Consider the following 23,910-nt stretch of genomic DNA (forward strand, 5'->3'; position numbering starts at 1 on the left):
CAGTGTAACCAGACAGCGCGTTGCATGTTCGACTCCCGAACCCGAAGTCCTTTGCTGCATGTCACTCCGCATCTCTCTCCCCATTACCGGTCAGTCTACTGTCCTGTCAGATAAAAGCCCCCAAAATAAGAAATACTTATTTGCCATTATGCTTTTATTTGGAACAGACATCAATAGACATCAAACTGGATTTTGATGTAAATATATTCTATGCAAAATGTTGTAGTCGGGTGAAGGGGGTACTTGGATTCAGAAACCAGGGAAGGGGGGAGTGCCGACAGGAATGCCAGTTTTCTGGTCTGTAGTTCATTTGACTTAGTTTGGAGTGTTGGCTCACTGAAAGAAAACTAAAAGCAAAATGGCTCCCAAGTGGAGTCAAACTTTTCCTATTGGTTGATGCCCGGTCAAAGTTCACCAATGTTGAATTCCAAGCTTCACATGAATGCATGAATGTTGATGCTGACATTTCTGACATATAGACAGTATAGTCTACTGTCTGAATGTCTAATGTATAGTCTACTGTCTGAATGGATGTCATGTCTAATGTATAGTCTATTGTCTGAAAGTCTAATGTATAGTCTACAGTCTGAATGGATGTCATGTCAAATGTAGTGTACTGTCAGCATGTCATGTCTAATGTATAGTCTACTGTCAGCATGTCATGTCTAATGTATAGTCTACTGTCAGTGTTACACGATAGTGTGAACAATAAAATAAGCCAAAGGCTTCGGTTCTAAACAGTGCAAAACGTCCAAAGTCAATGTTATATTTTTATTCAACCTAAAAACTAATAAAAGCAGAGCAGGGGAATGGGGCAGGGGCGTAGGAGGGGAATGCACAAATCCTATGTCCAATGGGGAAAGGGGTCTTTCAGAGCAGTCCAGTGTTAAAAGCCATTAAAACTGTAAGATGCAGAGTCATTAAATGCCAGGGGTTCCAATGTCTAAAATCCAATCAAAGCAGGATAAGGTGTCTGGTGCATCTACTTCCCTTTTCAATGGGGGGTGGGTCCTGTTGGTTTCCGTGTGAGTCCAGGTCCTTCCTCCTCTGTCCTTGTAGGTCTGTGCTGTTCCGTGGCCAGGACAAAACTGCCTCACTCTCCAACAGTGGCTGGTAAATGGGGAGAGCCTTCCTAATTAGCTCATGCCCTGCACCTGTTCCACTCAATTATCCAATGGGAGTCCTCCATGCTGAACTACTGACACAGGTACCATAGACTGGCTTCAAAGCACTGCAACTCAAATGAAATAATAAAAAAAAGCAAACATGCACACAAAATCAAAAGGAATAGGAATTGAAAAGCCAGCTATAATACAAATGAATAAGCAGTCAGCATGACATCAGCATGTCATGTCTAATGTATAGTCTACTGTCAGCATGTCATGTCTAATGTATAGTCTACTGTCAGCATGTCATGTCATGTCATGTCATGTCATGTCATGTCTAATGTATAGTCTGCTGTCAGCATGTCATGTCATGTCTAATAGTCTACTGTCAGCATGTCATGTCATGTCATGTCTAATGTATAGTCTACTGTCAGCATGTCATGTCATGTCATGTCATGCCTAATGTATAGTCTACTGTCAGCATGTCATGTGTAATGTATAGTCTGCTGTCAGCATGTCATGTCTAATGTATAGTCTACTGTCAGCATGTCATGTCTAATGTATAGTCTATTGTCGTCATGTCATGTCTAATGTATAGTCTACTGTCAGCATGTCATGTCTAATGTATAGTCTGCTGTCAGCATGTCATGTCTAATGTATAGTCTGCTGTCAGCATGTCATGTCTAATGTATAGTCTGCTGTCAGCATGTCATGTCTAATGTATAGTCTGCTGTCAGCATGTCATGTCTAATGTACTGTATAGTCTGCTGTCTGAATGCATGTCATCTCTAATGTATAGTCTACTGTCAGCATGTCATGTCTAATGTATAGTCTGCTGTCTGAATGCATGTCATCTCTAATGTATAGTCTACTGTCTGAATGTATGTCATGTCTAATAGACCACTGACTGAATACTGTTTGTTGATTGTAGTAATGCTGCTGATCTAGGGTCGGATCCTTGTACTCCAGTCCTTACTATTGGTTGATTGTAATGTCAAAGCTGTAAAAGAACCCTATACCCAGAAGAAGCTTTAAAACCCTTAGAAAAAACAAACCTTTACAAGAAGCAGTAGAATCCTTTAGAATAACCAGTAAAACCTGTTAGAAGTTAAACAATTTAGAATGGAATCAGAGCCTTCGAGTCAGAAGTTTAGTTTTTTATACTGGATGGACAAAATCAAAGTGCAATGGTGCTCAATGTCCCATATACAACAAATGTGTGCATGTGTGCGTGCGTGCATGCTCACATCTGCCCTAAAAGCTCTTGTCATGTTATTTTAATGAGAACCCATGTGTGCTGGGCGGTCAGGTGAGAGTGAGAATACACACACACACACACACACACGCACGCACGCACGCACGCACGCGCACACACACACACGTATATCTCTGAGTAATAAGAACTCTAGATATTCGGGCCGTATATGTCATGTTCGACTCTAAACAATTAAGGAACAGCAACATGAACATGTTTTTGATTGATTGATTGATTGATTGATTGATTGATTGATTGATTGATTGATTGATTGATTGATTGATTGATTGATTGACAGCAAAACATATGCACAAACATCTAATTGCACACCCTGGTCACAAGGTCCCATCACGTGTACTATTGATGATGTGACAGGTTGAATAGCAGCATGGTTTTCATTCTACATTAATGATCTTATTCTGTACGAGTTTCATGCCTGATATGCACCTGCAGGGAGTTGTAAATTCTTATGCACACATTATTATGAACTGCATTTTTGGCAACTTTGTCATGATGTGTGAAAAGCCGCAGCAGAGCTAAAGTGTTCCTGCTGCATTCCACTGCAGTTTGTTCTGAAACACCTGCTGAGTTTCTGGTTTCAGCAGCTGCAAAAGATCATCTGAGTATTTCAGTGGAATCTGTGAAAGACAGCAAAATAGCTGCAGAAGCAGCAGCAGCAGCACAATGGAAAAGACCAACATAAAGAACTGGCATAAAGAACAATGGTTGAAATGCTTTACTTTGTCTGGCTGCTCTGCCATGGAACTGGCATTATTTAAATTAGAGATATACCAATACGATTTTTTCCTTCTCGATACCAATTCCGATACACAAGTTATTCCCATAACTTGTGTATTGGTCAATACCGAGTACCTATCCGATACCAGTGTGTAATTAAAAAAAAGTCGGTAGCACTTTCTATGAAGGTCGCCTCTATAATGCTTTATAAGCTCATTTCTAGGACAGTGGGGTCTAGGGACACTCAGGATTCCTTGAGGGGATTACAAATGGACCCTTACGGGTCTGTAACTCTGAGAGTGTACAAATGGAACCAAATGGCCCTGTACCTGTTGTACAGGGCTCTATAATAAGGCCCCTACCGTGGTCACTCTCCACTAAATAGGTTCACTGAAAATAGGTGATCTACTGTACAAGCTCACAACGTGTCATCATTTGTTTTATACATTCTAATCAGATATTAATAAAATGTAATACAATTTAATACACTGTAATCAGTTTAGTAATACAAAGTAATCGCCCCTCTCAGATTGATTGATTGATTGATTGGCTTGACCACCCCCTATAGACACCATATATGGAATAAAGACGCTGACACTGCATTGGTGCATGCATGATGCATGCATGATGCATGTGTGCGTGCATGCTTGCATGTGTGAGTGTGTGTGTGTGTGTGTGTGTGTGTGTGTGTGTGTGTGTGTGTGTGTGTGTGTGTGTGTGTGTGTGTGTGTGTGTGTGTGTGTGTGTGTGTGTGTGTGTGTGTGTGTGTGTGTGTGTGTGTGTGTGTGTGTGTGTGTGTGTTTGTGTGTGTGTGTGTGAGTGAGAGAGACAGTACATTTTAGCATTCCATCCATAACAGATGTAATAAAATATGAATGAGCTACAATAGAATCAGTTAATTACACACAGTGTTAATATTTGATGTTAATTGTATGTAGGTCAGGCTTTTATAAGACCTTTACTGAAACTGATTCCAGAATTGTTTAGGATATGAAATATTGTTGTAGTTACAAACTGCACTTTTTTATTTGATTTGCTGCTGCTACGACACAATAAAATCCTCAATGTTAATTTAAATCTATAGTTGTAAAAATGTAACCAAATGGATTGTTACAAATGGATGAAAAAACTAAATGCACGTGTACTAATAGGCTTACTACTAGAATAATGATATACCGTAGCAGCTAGGGTAGGGTTACATTTTAAATAGGGCTAAAGTGGTTAATGTATGTTTTGTGATAATAATCAAAATCTACATCTACAGTATGTAGCTAGTAATTAGTAATCTAAATAACTAGTAACTAATGTTTTTAAATAACTGTAGTGGAATAAAAGTACAATATTTGTCTATGAAATGTAGTGGAGTAGAAGTAAAAGTACCTCAACATTGTACTTAAGTGCAATACTTGAGTACAATTACTGAGTACTTAGTTCCTTTACACCACTGACCCAGGATGGGCAACACACTACTGGAGTTGTAAAGCATGTGTGGGTTAAGAAATCACCTGTAGACATTGTATCATACAGGATTTAGAGTCCACTAGAAAATGTGCTCCTCGGAGCACAAGTCTCCACCAGCAAATATTGGAATTTATTCCAATATTTGCTCAAGATTGCAGACAATGATTAGCAGACAATGATTAGCTTCTTCAGTTTGCATAATAAGACTTAGTTGCACTGTGTCATCAACTGTGATCTCAGTTTGTACTGGAATGTACTGTTCTTGATTAATCCTGTCTACGCTATTTATATTACATATTGTGATGACACCAGTGTGTCTACATAATGTATTGCTCCGCCATTTCTCAGCCATTTCGTGATTATTCCTGTCTTACCTCACTTTGAAATAGACACAGACTCTTTCAAAGTGACACATCTATTTATAGGCCGCTATACGTCATGTGTCTCACTAGCCAGTCAGAGCACACTCTTTCAACGTATTGTCACGTGTCACGTGAGGCTTGACCAATGTTAGCTTGGCCGAGGGGGGGGGGACGGAAAGTGAAAACATAGTCTCCTGGCGGAGACAATAACATACAGTATTTATATATTTATTTGCATGTATAAACCTTTTTCTTTTACAGCTAGGCAGCAGTGGAGGGGACTTATACTGTAGCCTGAGGAACCCACATTTTAGGTCTTAAAAGTCCTTAAATTGTCGTTTCACTGTCATCTGGGGACCCCCCAAAAAACATTATGTGGGGACCCCCAGGGGTTGAGAACCACTGGCTTAGAAGTCCGAATGGAAGTCCTCCCCCCAGGGGCCCCTGCTAATCAATGGGTCTCTGGGCACTGGCCTGGTCCATAATCCATCCAGGCTAATAACTATTATTAACTTACATAGAGAATATACTGTATGTAAATACAGAGCTTGTCTAATGTATCCACAAGTTTCCTAGGGCATTGTGGGCATCACTTCCTGTCGATTTGATGAGGTTTCAGTGATCAAATCGACAGGAAGTGATGCCCACAATGCCCTAGGAAACTTGTGGATAGACATCAATCATTTCATGGGTGCATATCAGATGTTGCTGAGTCTGTGAGTCTCTTTTCCCTAATGCCCTGAAGACACAGACGTAACGATACTCTACAGATACAGCAGTGACACCTACAGGTCACATTGTGTAATCACACACTACAAGTGGAGACATACAGTGACCGAAACATCAACAGTTATAAGCCTAATAATAAAATATAGGCTACAGGAGATTGAATGAAATTTCCAGAGTATGTTTCAGGTACTTGTGATGATTGGCCAAACTAGGGCAGGAATTTCACGGAGGCCATGATTGTGAAACTGCAGTTTGGCCTTCTGCCCCCAAAAACTCTTAGGCAAATATTGGTAATTTATTGTGTGATATACAGCATTTTATTTATTTAGTGGAGCTCCCTGTGGTGTTGTGCCTGTGTCTCTCACATTATTGAAGTCGTTTGACAGGTACATCATGTACCTGGGCACTGATCCCTTACGTATCTTGAAGACCTGGCCCATTGCAAGTTGCTGTACTCTGTCCTGACCTCTACCCTGAGCCATCCCACCCTAGCATAATGAGCAGGGGTTAGGATGGTGAGTACTAGGTGTGAGGTTAAGTAGTAACCTGATCAGTTTGTCTTGACAGGTCTGAAGTTTTGCTTTTAATGCATTTGTGGTGCTAGAGTTAGAGTACCATGAGGTGCATGCATAGTTTTATTTGATGGCCCAACAGTTGTTGCTTTTTGTCTGTCTGTCTGTCTGTCTGTCTGTCTGTCTGTCTGTCTGTCTGTCTGTCTGTCTGTCTGTCCGTTCGTCTGTTTATTTTTATTTGACCGTAGTATCTTTCTACAGGTGAAATCCCATTAAGAGACAAGATCTCTTTTGGGAGCCCTGTCCAGCGTAGTAGCAGTACAACAGTTACCACACCTATAGTAAATAAAGGAGGGAAAAAAAGTTCTCACATGTATCTCACATGACCAGCATAGACAACAGGTGTTAAATAACACACACACACACACACACACACACACACACACACACACACACACACACACACACACACACACACATGCACGCACACGCGGCAGGCGTGTGCGCGCGCGCACACACACACACACACACACACACACACACACACACACACACACACACACACACACACGCACGCACGCGCGGCACGCGCGTGCACACACACACACACACACACACACACACACACACACACACACACAGCCCCCCTTAATATGTATGACATGTATACATCATACATATGGCTGATGTATGACATCAGCCATATTAATATTTAATGCCATGTTTTAGTGTGGGCCACACCCACTCCCTAAAAGTGACATCATCATACTCCATCCAGCTAGTTATCGTTTGATGATATGTGATATTAATCACCAACATCTTTTCATTTCTTCCTTTATATTTTTCTATGTGTCTGCATTCTCTTCTTATCTCTCCTCCATATTTATTATTGACTAGTTGTACATGTCACACATGCTTCTGTCTCAGATAAACACACATACACACACACTACTCCAGAAATTGTTCTCATGTATTATAAATGCCTATCCACCAGATGGCAGCCATGTTGCACCTCATCGTGTGTTTGTGCGTCTCTCTCTCACAGTAGCAGTGGCATATGCAGCAAACTGTAACTCATACAGTAGCCCATGGCTATAGATCACATTACACACACACACACACACACACACACACACACACACACACACACACACACACACACACCTCAGAACAACAGTATCATGTAGATGTGTGTTCCGTCAAGTCATTCTATACTGTCATCGACCTATAAATCAAATATACAGTCAGGGCTCGTTCAGTACTATACACATAACACATACTGTACAGCAACACTTTCATCCATTTCTATATTTTTATTCAAAACCCTCTTAAGTAGTTTTATTTTTTTTTTACACACAAAAACGTCAAAACACAAAAACTCGTCACAAACAGCCGAAAGGGATGAAAAATTAACCAATACAACCAATATTACAGGAAGTGATTCAATGGGGTCAGGGGTCAAATATCAGATATTTCAACTAAATATCACAATTGTCCTGAGACAGTTATTCCAAAAGAAGAAAAACAAACAAAAATAAGCCCCACAAAACTTCTGGAAAATGTATTTCTCATTAAAAAAAAATAATCCCCCTGTTGACATGAAACACAAAAAAAAAAAAAAAAAGGAAAAAAGAAAGACTGATTGAAACAGAATCTATTTACAAGAATATTGCCTTGGAAAAAAAGAAAAACACACGGACCCAGTTCAAAATGACCGTTGGATACCGACTATGTCTCCTTTGGTCTACAGATGACAGAGAGTAACGTGACAACAGTCTGAAGCTCAATCTATACCACATCGCACAACGTCGTCGCTTGCTGAAAAGAGCCGAGCGACAAGCTATGATAGCTTGTCGATCCGCTCTTTTCGACAATCGACGGCGTTGCGCAACAGAATAAAACTTGAGTTTCTTCCATTTGATGAGACCTTCACCTTTTAAGCCCAGTTCAGACCACAGATTCGTGACCAAATAAACAGTTTTAAGCCCGATATATACTTCATCGTATGATGCGCCCGAATGTAGCATATCTACACGCTCATACGCGTCACAGAGCTTATATAAGTCGGCTATATTCAGTGCGCGACAACGGAGCATAAATCTAAGCATTACAACGTTTCAGATAAAAATCGCAGCGGTCTGAATTACCCTTTACACTCCTAAAACTGAAGTTCATTTTCTGATAACACACCGGGGACGTCAGGTCACCTGGAACCACTATTCACTCGACTTTGTTTTGCTGTTGCTCTAACAGTAAGTAAGAGCTCCTACGTACAAGGGTTCCTACACAAACAGCTTATTATTGCATGTGGAGAATATTATACAGGTTGTTTTGGAAAAGTCACACACTAAACGTGTTTCGTCTTCGACGGGACAGGGCTGAGCTCATAATGACACGTGGATGGGACAGGGTGAAAGAAATAATTAAAAAAACGTTACAGTGGATTAGCTAACGGTCGTCTACAGTGTTCCTACAGTGGCAGCCTTCCTTGTTGTCCTGCGTCGGTACTGCAAGGGTTACTCCAAACGCTTCCTCTTGTGGGTGGAGCCCAACTGCAACGGGGAGAAGTCGCAGCAAGAATGACGGGCCATGGTGAGGACTTTCTTACGGTTGCAGCTGAACCTGAATCAGGATATTGTAATTCTTTGATGTGTTATCCGGGTTACAGAGGGGACACGCAGACCTGCAAAGCTCTCCTATCCAACTACAAACAACCCCCCCCACCCCGTAAAACTCCCTATGACAATTTAAAAACACACACAAAATGGGGTATATTATAACTATTATTATCATCTATAGTTGCGACTGTCGGATGTCTAGAGATGGAACAAAGGGGTCTTTGTCGTGATGCAATGTTCAGAACTTCATTGGTTAAATGAATTGTGAAGTAGAGCCCGACCGATGCCAGGTTTCTGGGTCCGATCCTGATTTTACAGAGACCAACGATTAGAGATTACTGATGTTTTTAACCAATATAATTTAATTTGAGTGTATTTAAAGACTTATGTCCTATTCAAAAATGTAAAAGAATAAAATAAAATAAAAGCAGTTCTACAGGTATTTTGCTTGTAGATTGGCTATTTTGAAAAATTTTGGCCTACAATCAAATGTCCTAAATAGGTACGCCAGGTTGAAAGTGGTTAAAAATCGGGACACGTCAGCTGCATAACTGCCGATACCCAAGTCGTCAAGAAAGTCAAACAATGGCCGAGACATCAGCCAAACCTATATATCGGTTGGGCTCTAATGGGAAGGAAGTATGCCTGTATGAGGATGGATGGGGGGGTGAGATGGTTCTGTCTGATGTGCGGTGGGTCTTCAGTCCTACAACAAAGTTGATTGGTGACATCTATAATGAAAACCTGAACACGCGTAGACCCTCGATGGTTTCATGACCAGACCGAACTGATACTAAACCGGCGTTTCGCTGCTGGGATTCGACCAGGGGGTCTCTCTCAGGCTGGTTGTGTGAGCGATGTTTCAATAGGGACACCAAGAGTTCTTCAACCGGGGGAATGAATGGCTGGTCAAATCTCCCTGTTGCGTGGTAAATCCTAAATATGACATATCAGTCGATGTCGTTTGTCCGTCCTCCTGTTGCCGTAAAGCGCTCGCTCTTCGGAGTCGTCGAAGTTGATTTCGATGTCATCGCTGGTGCCGTTTCTAGTAGCTGTCATTGTTGTTATAGTTGTCGTTTGCTGTTGCTATAGATACCAACAGTTGTTGTATTTGTTGCTATAGTTACTGTTTGTATTATTATATTCTCTAGCTGGTTGGCTTCTCAACGTCTGGTCCGGGGACCACCAGCGGTCCAAATGGACCCTTACGGGTCTGTAACTCCCCGACAGTGGTACACCCTAACGGTTCCATTTGGTTCCACTTGTAGAGTTAAATGAACACTGAGGATTTTACCAAGTAGATTATTGGAGTCCCAGAGATTATAAAATCAAATAAAATGGAGGTCCGTGGCCTGATGCATGTCGAACTGGGGGTCCTTGAAATTAAAACGGTTAAGAATCACTGTACTAACCTACTAAACTGGAAACCCCAATATATACTATAAAATCTACAGTGTTCATTTAACTCGAGTTACAGACCCGTCAAGAGTCCATTTGGACCGCTGGTGGTCCCCGGACCCCGTGTTGAGGACCAGTGCTCTAGCTGAGGGTCTGGGGAGGGGGGGGGTCCAGAGGTTTGACGCTGAGATGGACAGAACGGGACAAACAGACGGACAGGTGGGACTAGTCGTCTTCGTCGTCGTCGTCGTCATCATCCTCGCCTTCGTCTTCTGCGTCTCTCTTCCTCTTCTCTCCTCGAACGCCAGCCGCCGCCTCCTCTGAGGAAACAAAACCAACCAATCGCGGCGTCAGTATTGCCTAACTGACAGTGCTGAGAACCAATCACAAAGTCTCACTTGCCTGGCATGCATTATGATTGATCTATGAATCAATCAATCAAGCTACCTTATCAGCCAATCAAAAATACGTTGTCTTCATTTGGATGTGTGAACCAATCAGTACACTTTATCTCCATAAGCAGAGAAAAACAAAACTTTTATTTGAAGAGATTGTGTCTGTCAGAAATTATAATATATCCACTCACCCTCCTCTTCCTCCTCTCCAAACTCATCCTCATCATCGTCATCCTGAGAGAGAGAAAGAGAGAGAGAGAGAGGCGTAAAGACAAACGTGAGTTTATTTTTTATTTTTTTGCACTACTACTGTTTAAAGGTGCTGCAAGTGATACTTTTAGGTTAAACCCCAAACAATTGTTAAAATGTTAAAGCTATTTTCTGATAGTAATGATTGCTATAATAGACTAGAGTGTGTGTTTAGTAACTGGGGTCTCCCCATCTCTCCAGCTCTTTAGTAAACAGAAATTACATTTACAGGTGGGTTACAAATTTGATCCAACCAGGAGAAAGAACCCCACAAGATAATTTATCCAGTTCCAAAATTGCTTAGAGGAAATTGGTATCCCAAACTGAAAATGTATTTTCTGCTCACTAAAGAGCTGGACACTCCTGTAAGTGAACAAACACTCTATACACGATTACTATCAGAATACAGAGCTATTTAGTACTTGTTTTAACAAACAAATAAATAAATAATACAGGATAATCATCTGTATTATATACGATCATTCACAGCACCTTTAACATGAGATGAAAAGAAATCACCTAAGAAAGAAAGAAAGAAAGAAAGAAAGAAAGAAAGAAAGAAAGAAAGAAAGAAAGAAAGAAAGAAAGAAAGAAAGAAAGAAATGGAGGAGGGAAGAGGGAGGAGGGAGGATGTACACATAATGTGTTCTAACTAAATGAAGAGTTCTGAATCATTCCCTCTAGTTGTTGGATATTTAATTACAGTTTAATAAGAGACAAGCATGAACCAGACATCATCTACTGTCATTAAAGTTCCATGGTGTGACATTTTAGCAGCGAGGCTCCTGCGAGGCCAGCCGTCTAAAACAGTGGTTTCTCAACGTGTGCACAAATGGAACCAAATGCACCAGGTCCACTTGGTTCCATTTGTGCACTCTCAGAGTTCAATTAACACTGAGGAGTTACCAGTGTAGATCTGCTATTTTCACTATTAAAATAATAATAATATTTTTTTGTTATCACATGGTCGACGTAGTCATTAAATACTATGGATGTTATGAGAATGTCACCTCATTCAGTGAGTGTTCAGTGGCCATCAAAAATGTGATAGCACACACTAGGATATGAATTTATTGTTTTACATTTACATCATTAAAGTTAACTGTTAACAATAATTAAGATAAACTAATAAAACGAAATCACTAGTAAACAATTTAAGTTAACTATTCTGAAATCAATCATTAAAGATAAATATTTTGACTGGCATCAATCATTATATTTAACTATTACAGCTGGTATCAATATAGAGTTAAATGTCTCTTATTAAAGAAACGTTACTTACCTTTTTAATTGACTGAAGGGTTAATTAATTATTCAATTAATTTGAATTATCAAGTATTTTTGTAAGAACAGGAACCCAAAAACCCAAACAATTGTTTGGGTTTTTGACTTTGCTCAACTCTTATTTGGGAACAAAACTCTTCATATCGTGGATGTTAATACGAGGTGACAACTCTGTCCTACGAACAACACCACAACAACGACTCACACTAACAGAGTCATTGACCAAGTTTTACTCCAATCAAAATGCCTCAGACAACTGTCAATCATCAGGGTAGACCCGCCCCTGAGCCAGGGGGTGGGACTAGCAAGGAGTGGACAAGAAAGACATGCAAGCAAGACAAGTAAATTTACTCATCTTTAATAATAATAATAAATAATTAACCCTAAAAACATGTACATGCTTTATTGAGCAAATAATAGAGAAGAGAACGCCCATGTAATTCCAGACAGACAGACAGACAGACAGACAGACTAGCTGTAACTTTTCTGAATAGCTGTGTGACAGTTTGTCTGAGACGGCCATATTGGAGCCAAACCAGGTCAACCCACCTCAGTCCTGGGGTCAGACGGTCAATCCACCTCCATTCAAACTCAGCAGCTTTTTTTTAAGTTTGCTGTTTCAGTTCTTTACGTATAAAACATATTCTAAATCTGTAACTGCATGTATTGATATGCTCTCCCAAAACCATGTCAGTTGTTATAAACTATTGTACATTGTTATCTATCGTATTTATGATACTACTCTCCCTGTTTAAAGCTTAAGTTGATAAATTAAGCATTAGGGGTACTCTTCAGATCTGTGGTCCCCAACATTTTCTGGATCAGGGCCCACCCATTTGACCACTTAACACAGCAGCAGACAGGATGCCGTGTTAAGTGGTCAAATGGGTGGGCCTCATGCCCTTTCAGATCATGTTTAGTGTATTTTAATGATCAATCAATCGATTTTGCGAGATTGGCTAAATAAAAGTAGTTTAATAAAATAGGTTAAGCTAAACAAAAGGAATTAACGTAAATAAAACAAGTTAAATCCAACTAGTTAAATATGAGTTAAATAAAACGAGCTAAACAGAAATAGTTAAGCACAACTAGTTAATTAAAAGGAGTTAAACTCAACCAGTTAACCAGACACTGAGTACAGGTCAGAAGACTATGAATGAATGAGTGGAGGGTTTGACCTCTGACCTCCAGGTGGTCAGCTGTGTTTTTTTCTCCCACCTGAGCTCCCTTTTTCATCAGATAGGTCAGTCCCACCTCTCCTCCCTCTGACCCCTCCTCCTCCTCCTCCTCATCATCATCGTCCTCGTCAAACGAGCCACGCCCCGCCCCATCCTCGCCATCTTCATCATCGTCTGGAAAAACAACGCACACACACCACACACACACACACACACACACACACACACACACACACACACACACACACACACACACACACACACACACACACACACACACACACACACACACACACACACACACACACACACACACACACACACACACACACGATGATGACCGTTTCCAGCATATGCACCAAAATTGAAACGTTCAGCACATATCGATTATTCTTTACGGTTATTTTTGATTAAGCAAGTTTTCCCCCTGAATAGTCTGATAAACCCCTATTTTGTATAAAATAAATTGCTAAAAGAGCTCATCCATTTTCACTACTTTCAAAAACCAATCGATATTTTTTTGTAATTGATACAATTGATTCGTTTGATTAGGGAAAATGGGCCAAAAACAGCCAAACTACAAGTTGAGCTCCTAGAGCGGCTATGCAGCTATTTTCGACAAAGAGATTTGGTGCAGATAGAAAAAATAGAGCACACCAAGTACAGTGCCACTCAGGTCACTAAGTATAGAGGATCTTGTACCCCCTAACATACACACACACACACACACACACACACACACACACACACACACACACACACACACACACACACACACACACACACACACACACACACACACACACACACACACAGCGTACCATCGTCTTCGGCTTCTGAATCGGGAGCTTCGTTGTCCTCCTGGTCGAAACCGTCCAGGTACGTGACCTGAGGCAGCAGTTCAAACACAGACTCTCTGTACTCCTCCAGCGTGGTGATCTCACAGTTAAACAGATCCAAACTACGCAGACTCTTCAGGTTTTGCTGTTAAGACAAGACAATAATATACAAATATACATTACAATCGGTGTTGCCGCCAGGTCTGCTTATTATAATTTCCCAACAAGATTATATTTGAAAATAGCAGATCTACAAGCTTACAACGAATCTGATAATTTATGTTATCTACACGATAAAATAAATCAGTGGTTCTCAAAGTTTTTAATTTCAAAGACTCTGAGAGCGTACGAATGGGAACGTCCACGAACGAATGGAATGTTCCATTTGTACATTCTCAGATTAACAGAACTGTAAGGGTCCATTTGGAATCCCCTCAAGAAACCCTCAGGGTCCCTGGACCCCACTTTGAGAACCACTGGGATAAATTAACAACGTGAACCCTAGCGTCCCTATTCTAGTGGTGGAAATTGCGAATCCACAAGTTCACAATGCGTCGGGTCGCAATGCGGGTCGCAATGCGCTGTGTGCTTGTAGACCAGCTATTTTGCAGAAGAGTGTTGGGGAAAATACTAGCGATTATGGGGGACCCTAGTCAAATAAGTATAAGGTTATGTCTTATGTGGTTAATATGTTTCCATAAGACAAAAGTGAAGACTAGGCGAGGTTAAATGTCCTCTATAGATGTCTGTTTATATTTAACCACTTAATCTCTATATACTTCAGGATCACAATCAAAATAAGCTTTTGAGCTTTCTTGTGTCTATCCTTTTGCCCGTTGTATGCACCTGTATTCACATGTACGTACATGTGATTTTGTCAATACAGATGTCAATCAATCAATCAATGAAGGGCAAATATAGCAGATCTACACGGTGCAACGCATTGTGAACTTTTAGATCTGCTATTTTTGATAATTTTTTGCCTATAAAGATATACCCCAAATAGGGACATACGGTTGAAGGTGGTTCAATTCTAATGGAGCTGTTGGGTATTTTAACTGCAGATTTATGTCTGTTGGTTCTCATTTCATTTGTAGTCTGTGGTATTATAATGTTATCATAATGTATCTTGTGTGTGTTTGTATTACTGACCAGTGCCTCCACGTTGCTGAGTTCTTTAATCTTGTTTCCACTCAGGTTCAGGTATGTCAGGTTTGGACATTTCTCACAAAGAGTCTCCAGATTTCCAGAGATGCTGTTGTCACTTAACTCCAACTACAAGCAATAGAGTACAATAGAATAAAATGGGAGTACAACAGGAGTACAATGGAATAGAATAATATACAAGAGATTTGGAAAATTAAGAGTTAAGGATTAGGTAGTGTGTGTGTGTGTGTGTGTGTGTGTGTGTGTGTGTGTGTGTGTGTGTGTGTGTGTGTGTGTGTGTGTGTGTGTGTGTGTGTGTGTGTGTGTGTGTGTGTGTGTGTGTGTGTGTGTGTGTGTGGGTGGGTGGGTGCTTGCTTGGGTGAGTGAGTGAGTGAGTGAGTGATTTTCAGGTTTCGGTTGCACCCGTGAAGACCTCTAGTTGTTGTTGTTCATCACTGTGCATTTGCACATATGTGAAAGTCGTCCTCTACATTTAACCATCCCAACTATTAGGAGCAGTGGCCACTATAAATACAAGTGTGTGTTACCTTGCGTAATTTAGGCAAGGAGGGCAGCTTGGCCAGGGATGTGAGTCCTACGTTGACCATGCTGAGAAACTCCAACTCTTTGAATTCATCTGTCAATCCTTCTACTTCCCCATCTGTGGATCGACAGTTATCTACAACCAACTCTGCTACCTGATGGAGAGAGAGAGAGAGAGAGAGAGAGAGAGACACATAAGAGACATGTATATATTTTTTATGAAGAACCTCTGTTCATAGCAAATCACAACATGTCAAAGTCAGGAGATTTAAAAAAATAAAATAATATTTCAAATTCAGGACAGATAACAGTTTTAAAAGCATTCTTGGTATTGGAATGTTGGATGGTTTTAACTAGAACCCTAGCCTTCCTATTATGGATATATGTCATAATGGGCAAACATTTGGCTAAAATAGCCGATAACATCTACAAGCTCACAATGCGAGCAACTTGTAGATCAGCTATTTCGGTGAAGAGATACCACGGTCAACTAAGAATATAGGGTTAAAGTGGTTGATGTCCTGGTTGCCTTGCATTTATGACATAATAATAATGTTTCATTTTGTATACGAAGAGGAAAGGATGCTGTTACAGACTATTGATAAGTGACTCCTGCATGGGCTCTGGCACATTTGCACATGGACTACTAGGATGTACATTACCCGTTAAGGAGGCAGTCACTGTACATTAGAGGTGTGCATTGGCACTGCCCTCACGATTCAATTCGACTACGATTCACCAGGTAACAATTCGATTCGATTACGATTAACCTTAATTAAAATCGAGAAGCATCACACTTTTCTATATTACTGCACATGGCAACCTGGTCATCAGTCAATACAAGCAGTCAGATATACTGAACAACATAAATCTGGCTGCTGCTCTGTGCAATTAGCAATATGATTACAAAAATATGTATATAGATGAATAATTGTTTTTAAATTAATAATAGAGTTTTGACATTTATGAATCGATTCATAATCGTCCATGTCCGCATCGCGATTAATCTATGAACCGATTATTTTTGACACCACTACTGTACATACTGTATACAATCACCCAGATACTCACTGCTGAAAGTCTGTTGACAGACCATCAACGTATAGATAGGCCTACTGTACTGTATTTCACATATTCACTGTTTGTATGTAAATATATGTAAATATATATCCATTCTCAAATTCATTGTTGAGAGAGAGAGAGAGAGAGAGAGAGAGAGAGAGAGAGAGAGAGAGAGAGAGAGAGAGAGAGAGAGAGAGAGAGAGAGAGAGAGAGAGAGTTAAACATCCGGATATTTTTGACTAAAAACCTTGATATAGATAATGTGATGATTCTTTAAACTATTGGTGCTCTCTGAAAATATTACACTTGTATGTCATTTAGATAGACATACTGTATACTTTTGCTTGACCGCAAATGTTTAAGAATAGAATAGTTTGATTATTTATTTGAATACATGCTAGCTGTCTACCTAGTAATGGTATCCTAGCTACTTTTGTAACAATTAATTGTTTTCTTTGCACTGTACTCATGTGACCATTTACCCTGTTGATTGTTTACTAGAGTTCGTGACATTTACTCTGATCTTGCACTTCCAAGTCTGCTGAATGCCTAAATTGTAATTATGTATTCATTCATTGATGTGACAATGAAGTCAATTCTGTGATTCTGCATTCATGGCTTCATAGTGTTAATAGACTGTTAATACACCATGCATATATCCACCTGCATACTCATTGATACCGTTTATAATATTAATTTATGATGAATGTATATTCAGTCATATAGGCCTACTGTACATGTTCATCCATGTAGTCTACAACTACTACTACTACTATATTACCACCATGAAAATAAATGTTTCCACCACCATTTGTATTAATATTGAAATATGTTTATGTGTGTGTGGGGGGGGGGGTAGCCTGCACAGTAATCTACACATAATAGGGGGTTGGTCTAGGACACCACAGACACCCGCCCCCCCTCTACACACACACCATCTGCCGACCTCCCTCCAAGACAGTCTACATCCCATAGCCCGGCGGGGGGAGTCGCGCTGTGATTGGTTAGTTGGTTGTCAAAGGAACCTCGATTTGTTCATGGAATTGGGGCGGATGTGAAGCAATATAGTTATGTTATAACATCCGAAACATATTCATCAATTTATATACATGATACAAAAATACAAAATAAATAAATATTCGTTGCCTACACCTACATGACAACTAGTCTACACCTTTGTCTCCCTGACAACGAACTAGCCAACCACGGCGAGACTGTCCATCCGGGAGATGGGATCTCAACGATCGCCTTTCCTCAGCCAACTTAAAAAAGTAAATATCTCCACCCACAAATGTACAAATTAAAATTATGTGCGTTTGAGGTTTAATCGACGACGATATTTTAGGCGATAATTGGCACGTGAAACAGCGCGTGCCGCGGGCGGGCAGCAGGGTTACATTACATAACATAACCCAACAAAACATCATGGAGGCACAAAAACAACGGCTGCTGCTGCGCCGCACACAAAGACGACGCGCATTAACGGTTCAAATAAAACGGCTCAAACACTCGACGGTCGTCGATCTTCGACGTTAAACCGTCGGTCGGACGGTGCTTTTTTATGTGTATAATTCAAACGGGGCCGGTTAAATCGGGCAGAATCATGAATAGCTACGTGTAATAAATTCCATTTATTTGAACACTTTGATTGTACCAAACAAAATGACTCCCACCATTCTCTTTCCTTCCCCCTCCCTGACCGTCACACATCATCTGACGACACCTCCTCCAACGGGCGGCAGGTGGCGCTTTAACGGCGCGAGCTGGCGCTTCTTTTTGAGTGCCTTTTTTGCAAAAAAGAACAGATCTACAAGCTGACAACGCGTTGCGTCGTGATGCGTTGTTAGCTTGTAGGTCTGTTCTTTTTGGCACAAGCGACACCGTCGTACTAGTTGTTTTGGAGGGGGCTAGGCGGCAGTGGTGTAAAGTAACTAAGTACATTTACTTAATTACAGTTTTGAGGTATTTTTACTTTATTTCGGTACTTTTACTTCTACTCCACTACACCTCAGAGGCAAATATTATACTTTTTTCTCCACTACAATTATTTGACAACTTTAATTACTAGTTAATTTTAAGATTTTGATTATTATTACAAAACATACATTAATCACTTGGGCTCTGTATACATTTCGGCAACTTGAAAATAGCTACAAGCTACGTCGCATTGTGAGCTTTTAGATCTGCTATTTTCAAAAGATGTTTATACATTTGAAAACGTGTGAAATGGGACACTCTACAAAATGAGTACTTTAAAATTTTTGGTACTTTATGTACATTTTTATACCAATACTTTTGTACTTTTACTCAAATACATTTTGAATTCCGGACTTTTAATTGTAACAGAGTATTTCTACATTGCAGTATTGATACTTTTACTCAAGTAAAAAAAGTGTGAGTACTTTTTCCACCACTGGGGCTAAGCGGCTTGCGCCACAAAGCGCCACCCATCGTGCATTGAGATGGAGTGGAGAACAAGCACGAGCGACGGCGGCATTCAATCTGACCGTCGCCGCGGCCCAAAATGGCAGAGGAATCCATAGATAAACAAGCTCACAAGACAAACAATTAAATAGGTCGAAGATTATTATTAACCCACTTTAAAATATATCTATATCTATGTATAAATACATATATCGGCTTGGGAAGAACGACGTCGTCGACGGCGGGACGTTAAAACCGTCGTTTGAATTGGTGTAATAACTCGTTTAATACCGTGTCGTTTTTTTTTCCCATTCCTCTTCCAACTACGAACGACGACGAAATGTTGAATGCATAACTTAACTAAACAACAAAAAACAGCAGAGTAAAAGTTTAAAAAAATCCGTTTAACTAAGAGTTTTAAATAAAATGTCTGCTCAAAAAGACGAGAACCGAGCGGAACGATGGAAGAGAAAATGCCCCGCCGTTGTTGTTGCGTTGACGTTCGGGGTCACCGGCTTGTCCGCGTGCGGTGCGATCATCACATCCAAAAAAAACAACGTCGTTGTTTTCAGGGGGGGGGGTCGTCTCTGAATCATCACTTTAATAACTTCACTAAAAGTATCGTTTAAATCCAACGGGCACGTGCCTATAAGACATCTTTTAAAAAGCCGTTTAAACTTGTGAGTTTGTCAGAAGAAGTTGCTCTTGGGGGTCTTTAAACGCACGCCCGTGCACGGTAGAGATGATCGATGCGAGTCGTTATTAACTTTTTTTTCTTTTTAAAACGGGAGTTAAGTGTCGGTTGAATGTGAACGGTTGGTGAACATCGATCACGGATCATTTCAGCCACCCGTGTTGATCGAAAGGATTTCTGCAGCCCGGAGAGGAGAAGAAGGAGGCGGAAGGACGGACGGTGTCCGCTAAGATGCTTTCCACATCCCCGGGGTTCCACGGTGGTTGATGTTACCGGCCTGGTAGTTGATTGATTTAATAATAATCGAAACTAATTATGTCTTTATGACTTTATGATTGGTGCCTAGTAATGAACAGAACTTGCTCTCTCCAAGCCTCCCATCATTAAAGTACATGTGATAACGAAGACCTCCTTCATTCTCATACATCACCTCTCTCGCTCTATTTACGGAGATAGCGAATATCAAAAAAAATGTGATCAAAATGTATAAAGATGGTTCTCACCTGCGCCGGCGCCTTGTTCCTCATCTCTAAACTGATCCTCTTCTTCATCTCCATGCTGGAAATAATATGAATAAATCCTCCAAAAAAAGGCGAACGGTGAAGTGGATGTTGGTGACAGGATCAGAATGTGATGTGTTTGAGTACAACTCACACACTTCGGTCTACTGATCCTCCATGATACACGGCGACCCGCCCCCTCTTTCCCGCCCCCGCCCCCCGCGCGAGCCGATTGGTCCGTCCCGTTTGCTCCAACGCCGATTGGATGAGGGGCGCGTCCGTCAAACTTTTTGATCGTGCCCGAACGGACGTAATCCGCGGCTTGGAAGGAAGATGGGGGGTGGGGGGGAGGGAGGGAGGTTAGTGGGGGTTGTGGAAGCGAAGGGAAGGGTGGAGGGTAATGTTTTGTGCCTTTAACTGGGTTCGTAAGGCAGGGGTGGTAACCAGAATAGTAGGCCCCTGAGAAGTCTGGGCAGCATTTGTTTTTTTTACCATTTATCTTATATTATAATTGTCTTATATTTTATTTTACATTACATTAATTGTATAGGCTAAATTGAAGGCCAAATACAAATAAGCATTTACATTTAAGGTATAATATTTCTACAATTGCTACAAACCTGTGGATATTTTTGATCTTCCATGATTTTCGATCATTTAGGGAATGAACAAGAAGTTGTAGGGTAACTTTAGGTCTGATAATGATGTACTGTGCATGTTCGAATCATGTATACTTACATTATTTCAGACTGTTTTCCAAGACATTTATTGCTTTACTTTTATATTTTGGAAAAATAGGTTTGTAAAGGTTGGATTAGTACAACACTGAATGAAATTCAAGATTCAACATCTTAGGATATTATTTATACATTTAGTGTACAAGTACAGAAGAGATGTTTGTATTTTTTAAAGAGGGTTTCTGGTGTGTCTTACTGTACCGTTTAAACATAATTTTAACCCTAACCCTAACTTATTTTGTTCATTTTTAAAAATATCATTACAATCCACTATTATCTCTACTATTACCTTGATGTATATTTTATTTTGTATTTTTTATTGCTGTCTCACGGAACATCAACGACACAAGAAAACGAAGGGAAACAATACATATATATATATATATATATATATATATATATATATATATATATATATATATATATATATATATATATATATATATATAGACCTAGGTGTGTGTGTGTGTGTGTGTGTGTGTGTGTGTGTGTGTGTGTGTGTGTGTGTGTCTGCGTGTCTGCGTGTGTGCGTGCGTGCGTGCGTGTGTGTGTGTGTGTGTGTGTGTGTGTGTGTGTGCGTGCGTGCAGTTCTAAACCTGTGCACTGTGACTTCAGAGGAAACCTGGGTGAAAGACAAAAAAGTATCCTATGTGAAACAAGAGGAGCGCGCGAGGAATTTTATTTATATGTTGACCACATGCAGCAGCCTGTCAGATATTCCTTATTGTTATGACTATGAGATGTATATAAATTTGTCTTTATTTTACATTTGAATGTACAGTCGTTCCCGCCATATGGTCATTGCCTGAATTGAAACGTTTATCAGACTCAGAGACAACACGCACGCACGCGCGCGCGCATGTCCTGGGTCTGACGTCTCATAACCTAAAGAAATGAGCTGTTAGACCGCAATTGGTGACCTATTGAATTCTGTGACTTATTCGCAGTTATGTTTAGTTTGTGGTTGTGAGTTAGAGCCCCCCACTTTTTTTATACCATGGTCGATAATAGCCACCGCGAGATGTGTGTGACCTGATTTAGCCTACAAATAAACAGAAACAGAAACTTGTCTGACAGCCATAACCTGGCACCACATAATTTGACAGGGTCACAAATTGAGCTGTAACACTGTTACTAAAAATATTGATCATTCAACCTTACTCAACCTTGACCCAATGGCTTTGTAGCCTAGTGTCTGCTGCCATTGCTGCTGCACTCCCCCTGTGTGTGTGTGTGTGTGTGTGTGTGTGTGTGTGTGTGTGTGTGTGTGTGTGTGTGTGTGCGCGCGCACACACGCACGCACGCACACACACACACACACACACACACACACACACACACACACACACACACACACACACACATTAAGTGAAATATTGTTATGCAAATGTTCCTGTGCAGAACAATACAATGCTTCTCCATAGTGTCTTCTTCCATTTGATCGCAGCCGTAGAGGATACACACAGGAGTGTGTGAACATAAAATGGCTGTCTTCTGTCCCTGAGCCACGCAGACAGCAAGAGTCTAAATCCCATAGGCCGACGGAACGGTCACACAAGATTGGCTATTTTAGTAGCCAAGGACACAAGATGGTTTGTTTTGACGATAGTTCTGCAATTTGCTCATCATAAAACTTGAACCATTAATGTATATATATTTTCCCTCTACAAGATACTTAATGATAACTCTAGTCTAATCAAACTATGTTTAGATTCACACCAATGATGTGTTAAAATAGACGTGATTTTCCTTGAATGTGAGTTTTACCACAATGTTTACCCCAACTTTAAAGTCAGAGACTCGAGGTAGATTATTGCATGCTCATTTGGGCAACGTTGTCTCCATGACAACCAACTAGCCAACCACAGGGCAACTGTCACCCCAGGCAATGGGATCTTGACTCCACCGCCAACGTCTATGGGGGGGTTCCTCCACAGAACTAGTTCGCATAGAACAGGCACGCTCGACAGATCATGTTTAATCTTGGTATATAAATGGAAACTTGTATAGTTTGTTGACGGTGTTTGGTAACTGTAATTGGTGTTCTCACATTATTGTAGGTGCAAGGGGTTTTAGTGGTCGTCAGATCATCTAAATGTAGGCTACAATGTTCTTCTGGCCTACATAAACAACGTGCATGTTTCACGGTCTAATGGCGCATTCGCCTCCTATGTGAATCTTCAGCTGTTTAAGTCTCACACTAGAACGTTGTGTAATGTTTTTTCCTAATATTATATGATTTATACAACGCTCCTCCATCGCTGTGATCCTAAATAAATGTGTGGCTGCTTCTACTCCTTCCAATTCTGAGTAAGGGCTTTACAGGGCCGAGATGAGATGAGCTTGCTTCACCATCTGTGTCCTGTAATGCGTGTGTGTGTGTGTGTGTGTGTGTGTGTGTGTGTGTGTGTGTGTGCGCGCGCGCGCGGGAGCGCTTGTCAGCTGCTGGTCTCTCGCCCCTCTCAGTTCTTTCTTACATCATTTATCTGGTTTTAAAGCGGTATAGCTACTTGTAAAGACAATGAACCCATAATTGGGATTTGCCAAAACGCTGGATGGTCGTTATGTATGTATTTAAATAGTAATTACTTGTTTCTACAAAATGTCCGACAATGGCCCAAATACACATCAATTTCAAAAGAGATCCCCGAAATTCATAGGTTTATTATATAACCTATGA

General features: G+C 40.6%; 1 protein-coding gene across 2 annotated transcripts; it reads right to left on the reverse strand.

The window, feature by feature from the left end:
* Positions 1 to 7,456: 7,456 nt before the first annotated feature.
* On the reverse strand, positions 7,457 to 20,807 carry anp32e (acidic (leucine-rich) nuclear phosphoprotein 32 family, member E). Of its 2 annotated transcripts, none has more exons than XM_084080678.1 (7): positions 20,497 to 20,807; positions 15,819 to 15,968; positions 15,277 to 15,399; positions 14,107 to 14,269; positions 13,362 to 13,459; positions 10,766 to 10,808; positions 7,457 to 10,499 (listed from the first exon to the last, which is right to left on the reverse strand). In XM_084080678.1, exons 1-7 carry the CDS (start codon positions 20,548 to 20,550, stop codon positions 10,405 to 10,407), a joined length of 726 nt encoding a protein of 241 aa, XP_083936804.1. In that variant the 5' UTR covers positions 20,551 to 20,807; the 3' UTR covers positions 7,457 to 10,404. The 2 variants fall into 2 exon arrangements, with proteins under 2 accessions (XP_083936804.1, XP_083936803.1); XM_084080677.1 differs by having other exon boundaries at positions 13,326 to 13,459.
* Between the last annotated feature and the right edge of the window lie 3,103 nt (positions 20,808 to 23,910).

The sequence above is a fragment of the Gymnoscopelus microlampas genome (assembly GCF_963454915.1).
Source record: "Gymnoscopelus microlampas genome assembly, chromosome: 15".
Lineage (NCBI taxonomy): Eukaryota > Metazoa > Chordata > Actinopteri > Myctophiformes > Myctophidae > Gymnoscopelus > Gymnoscopelus microlampas.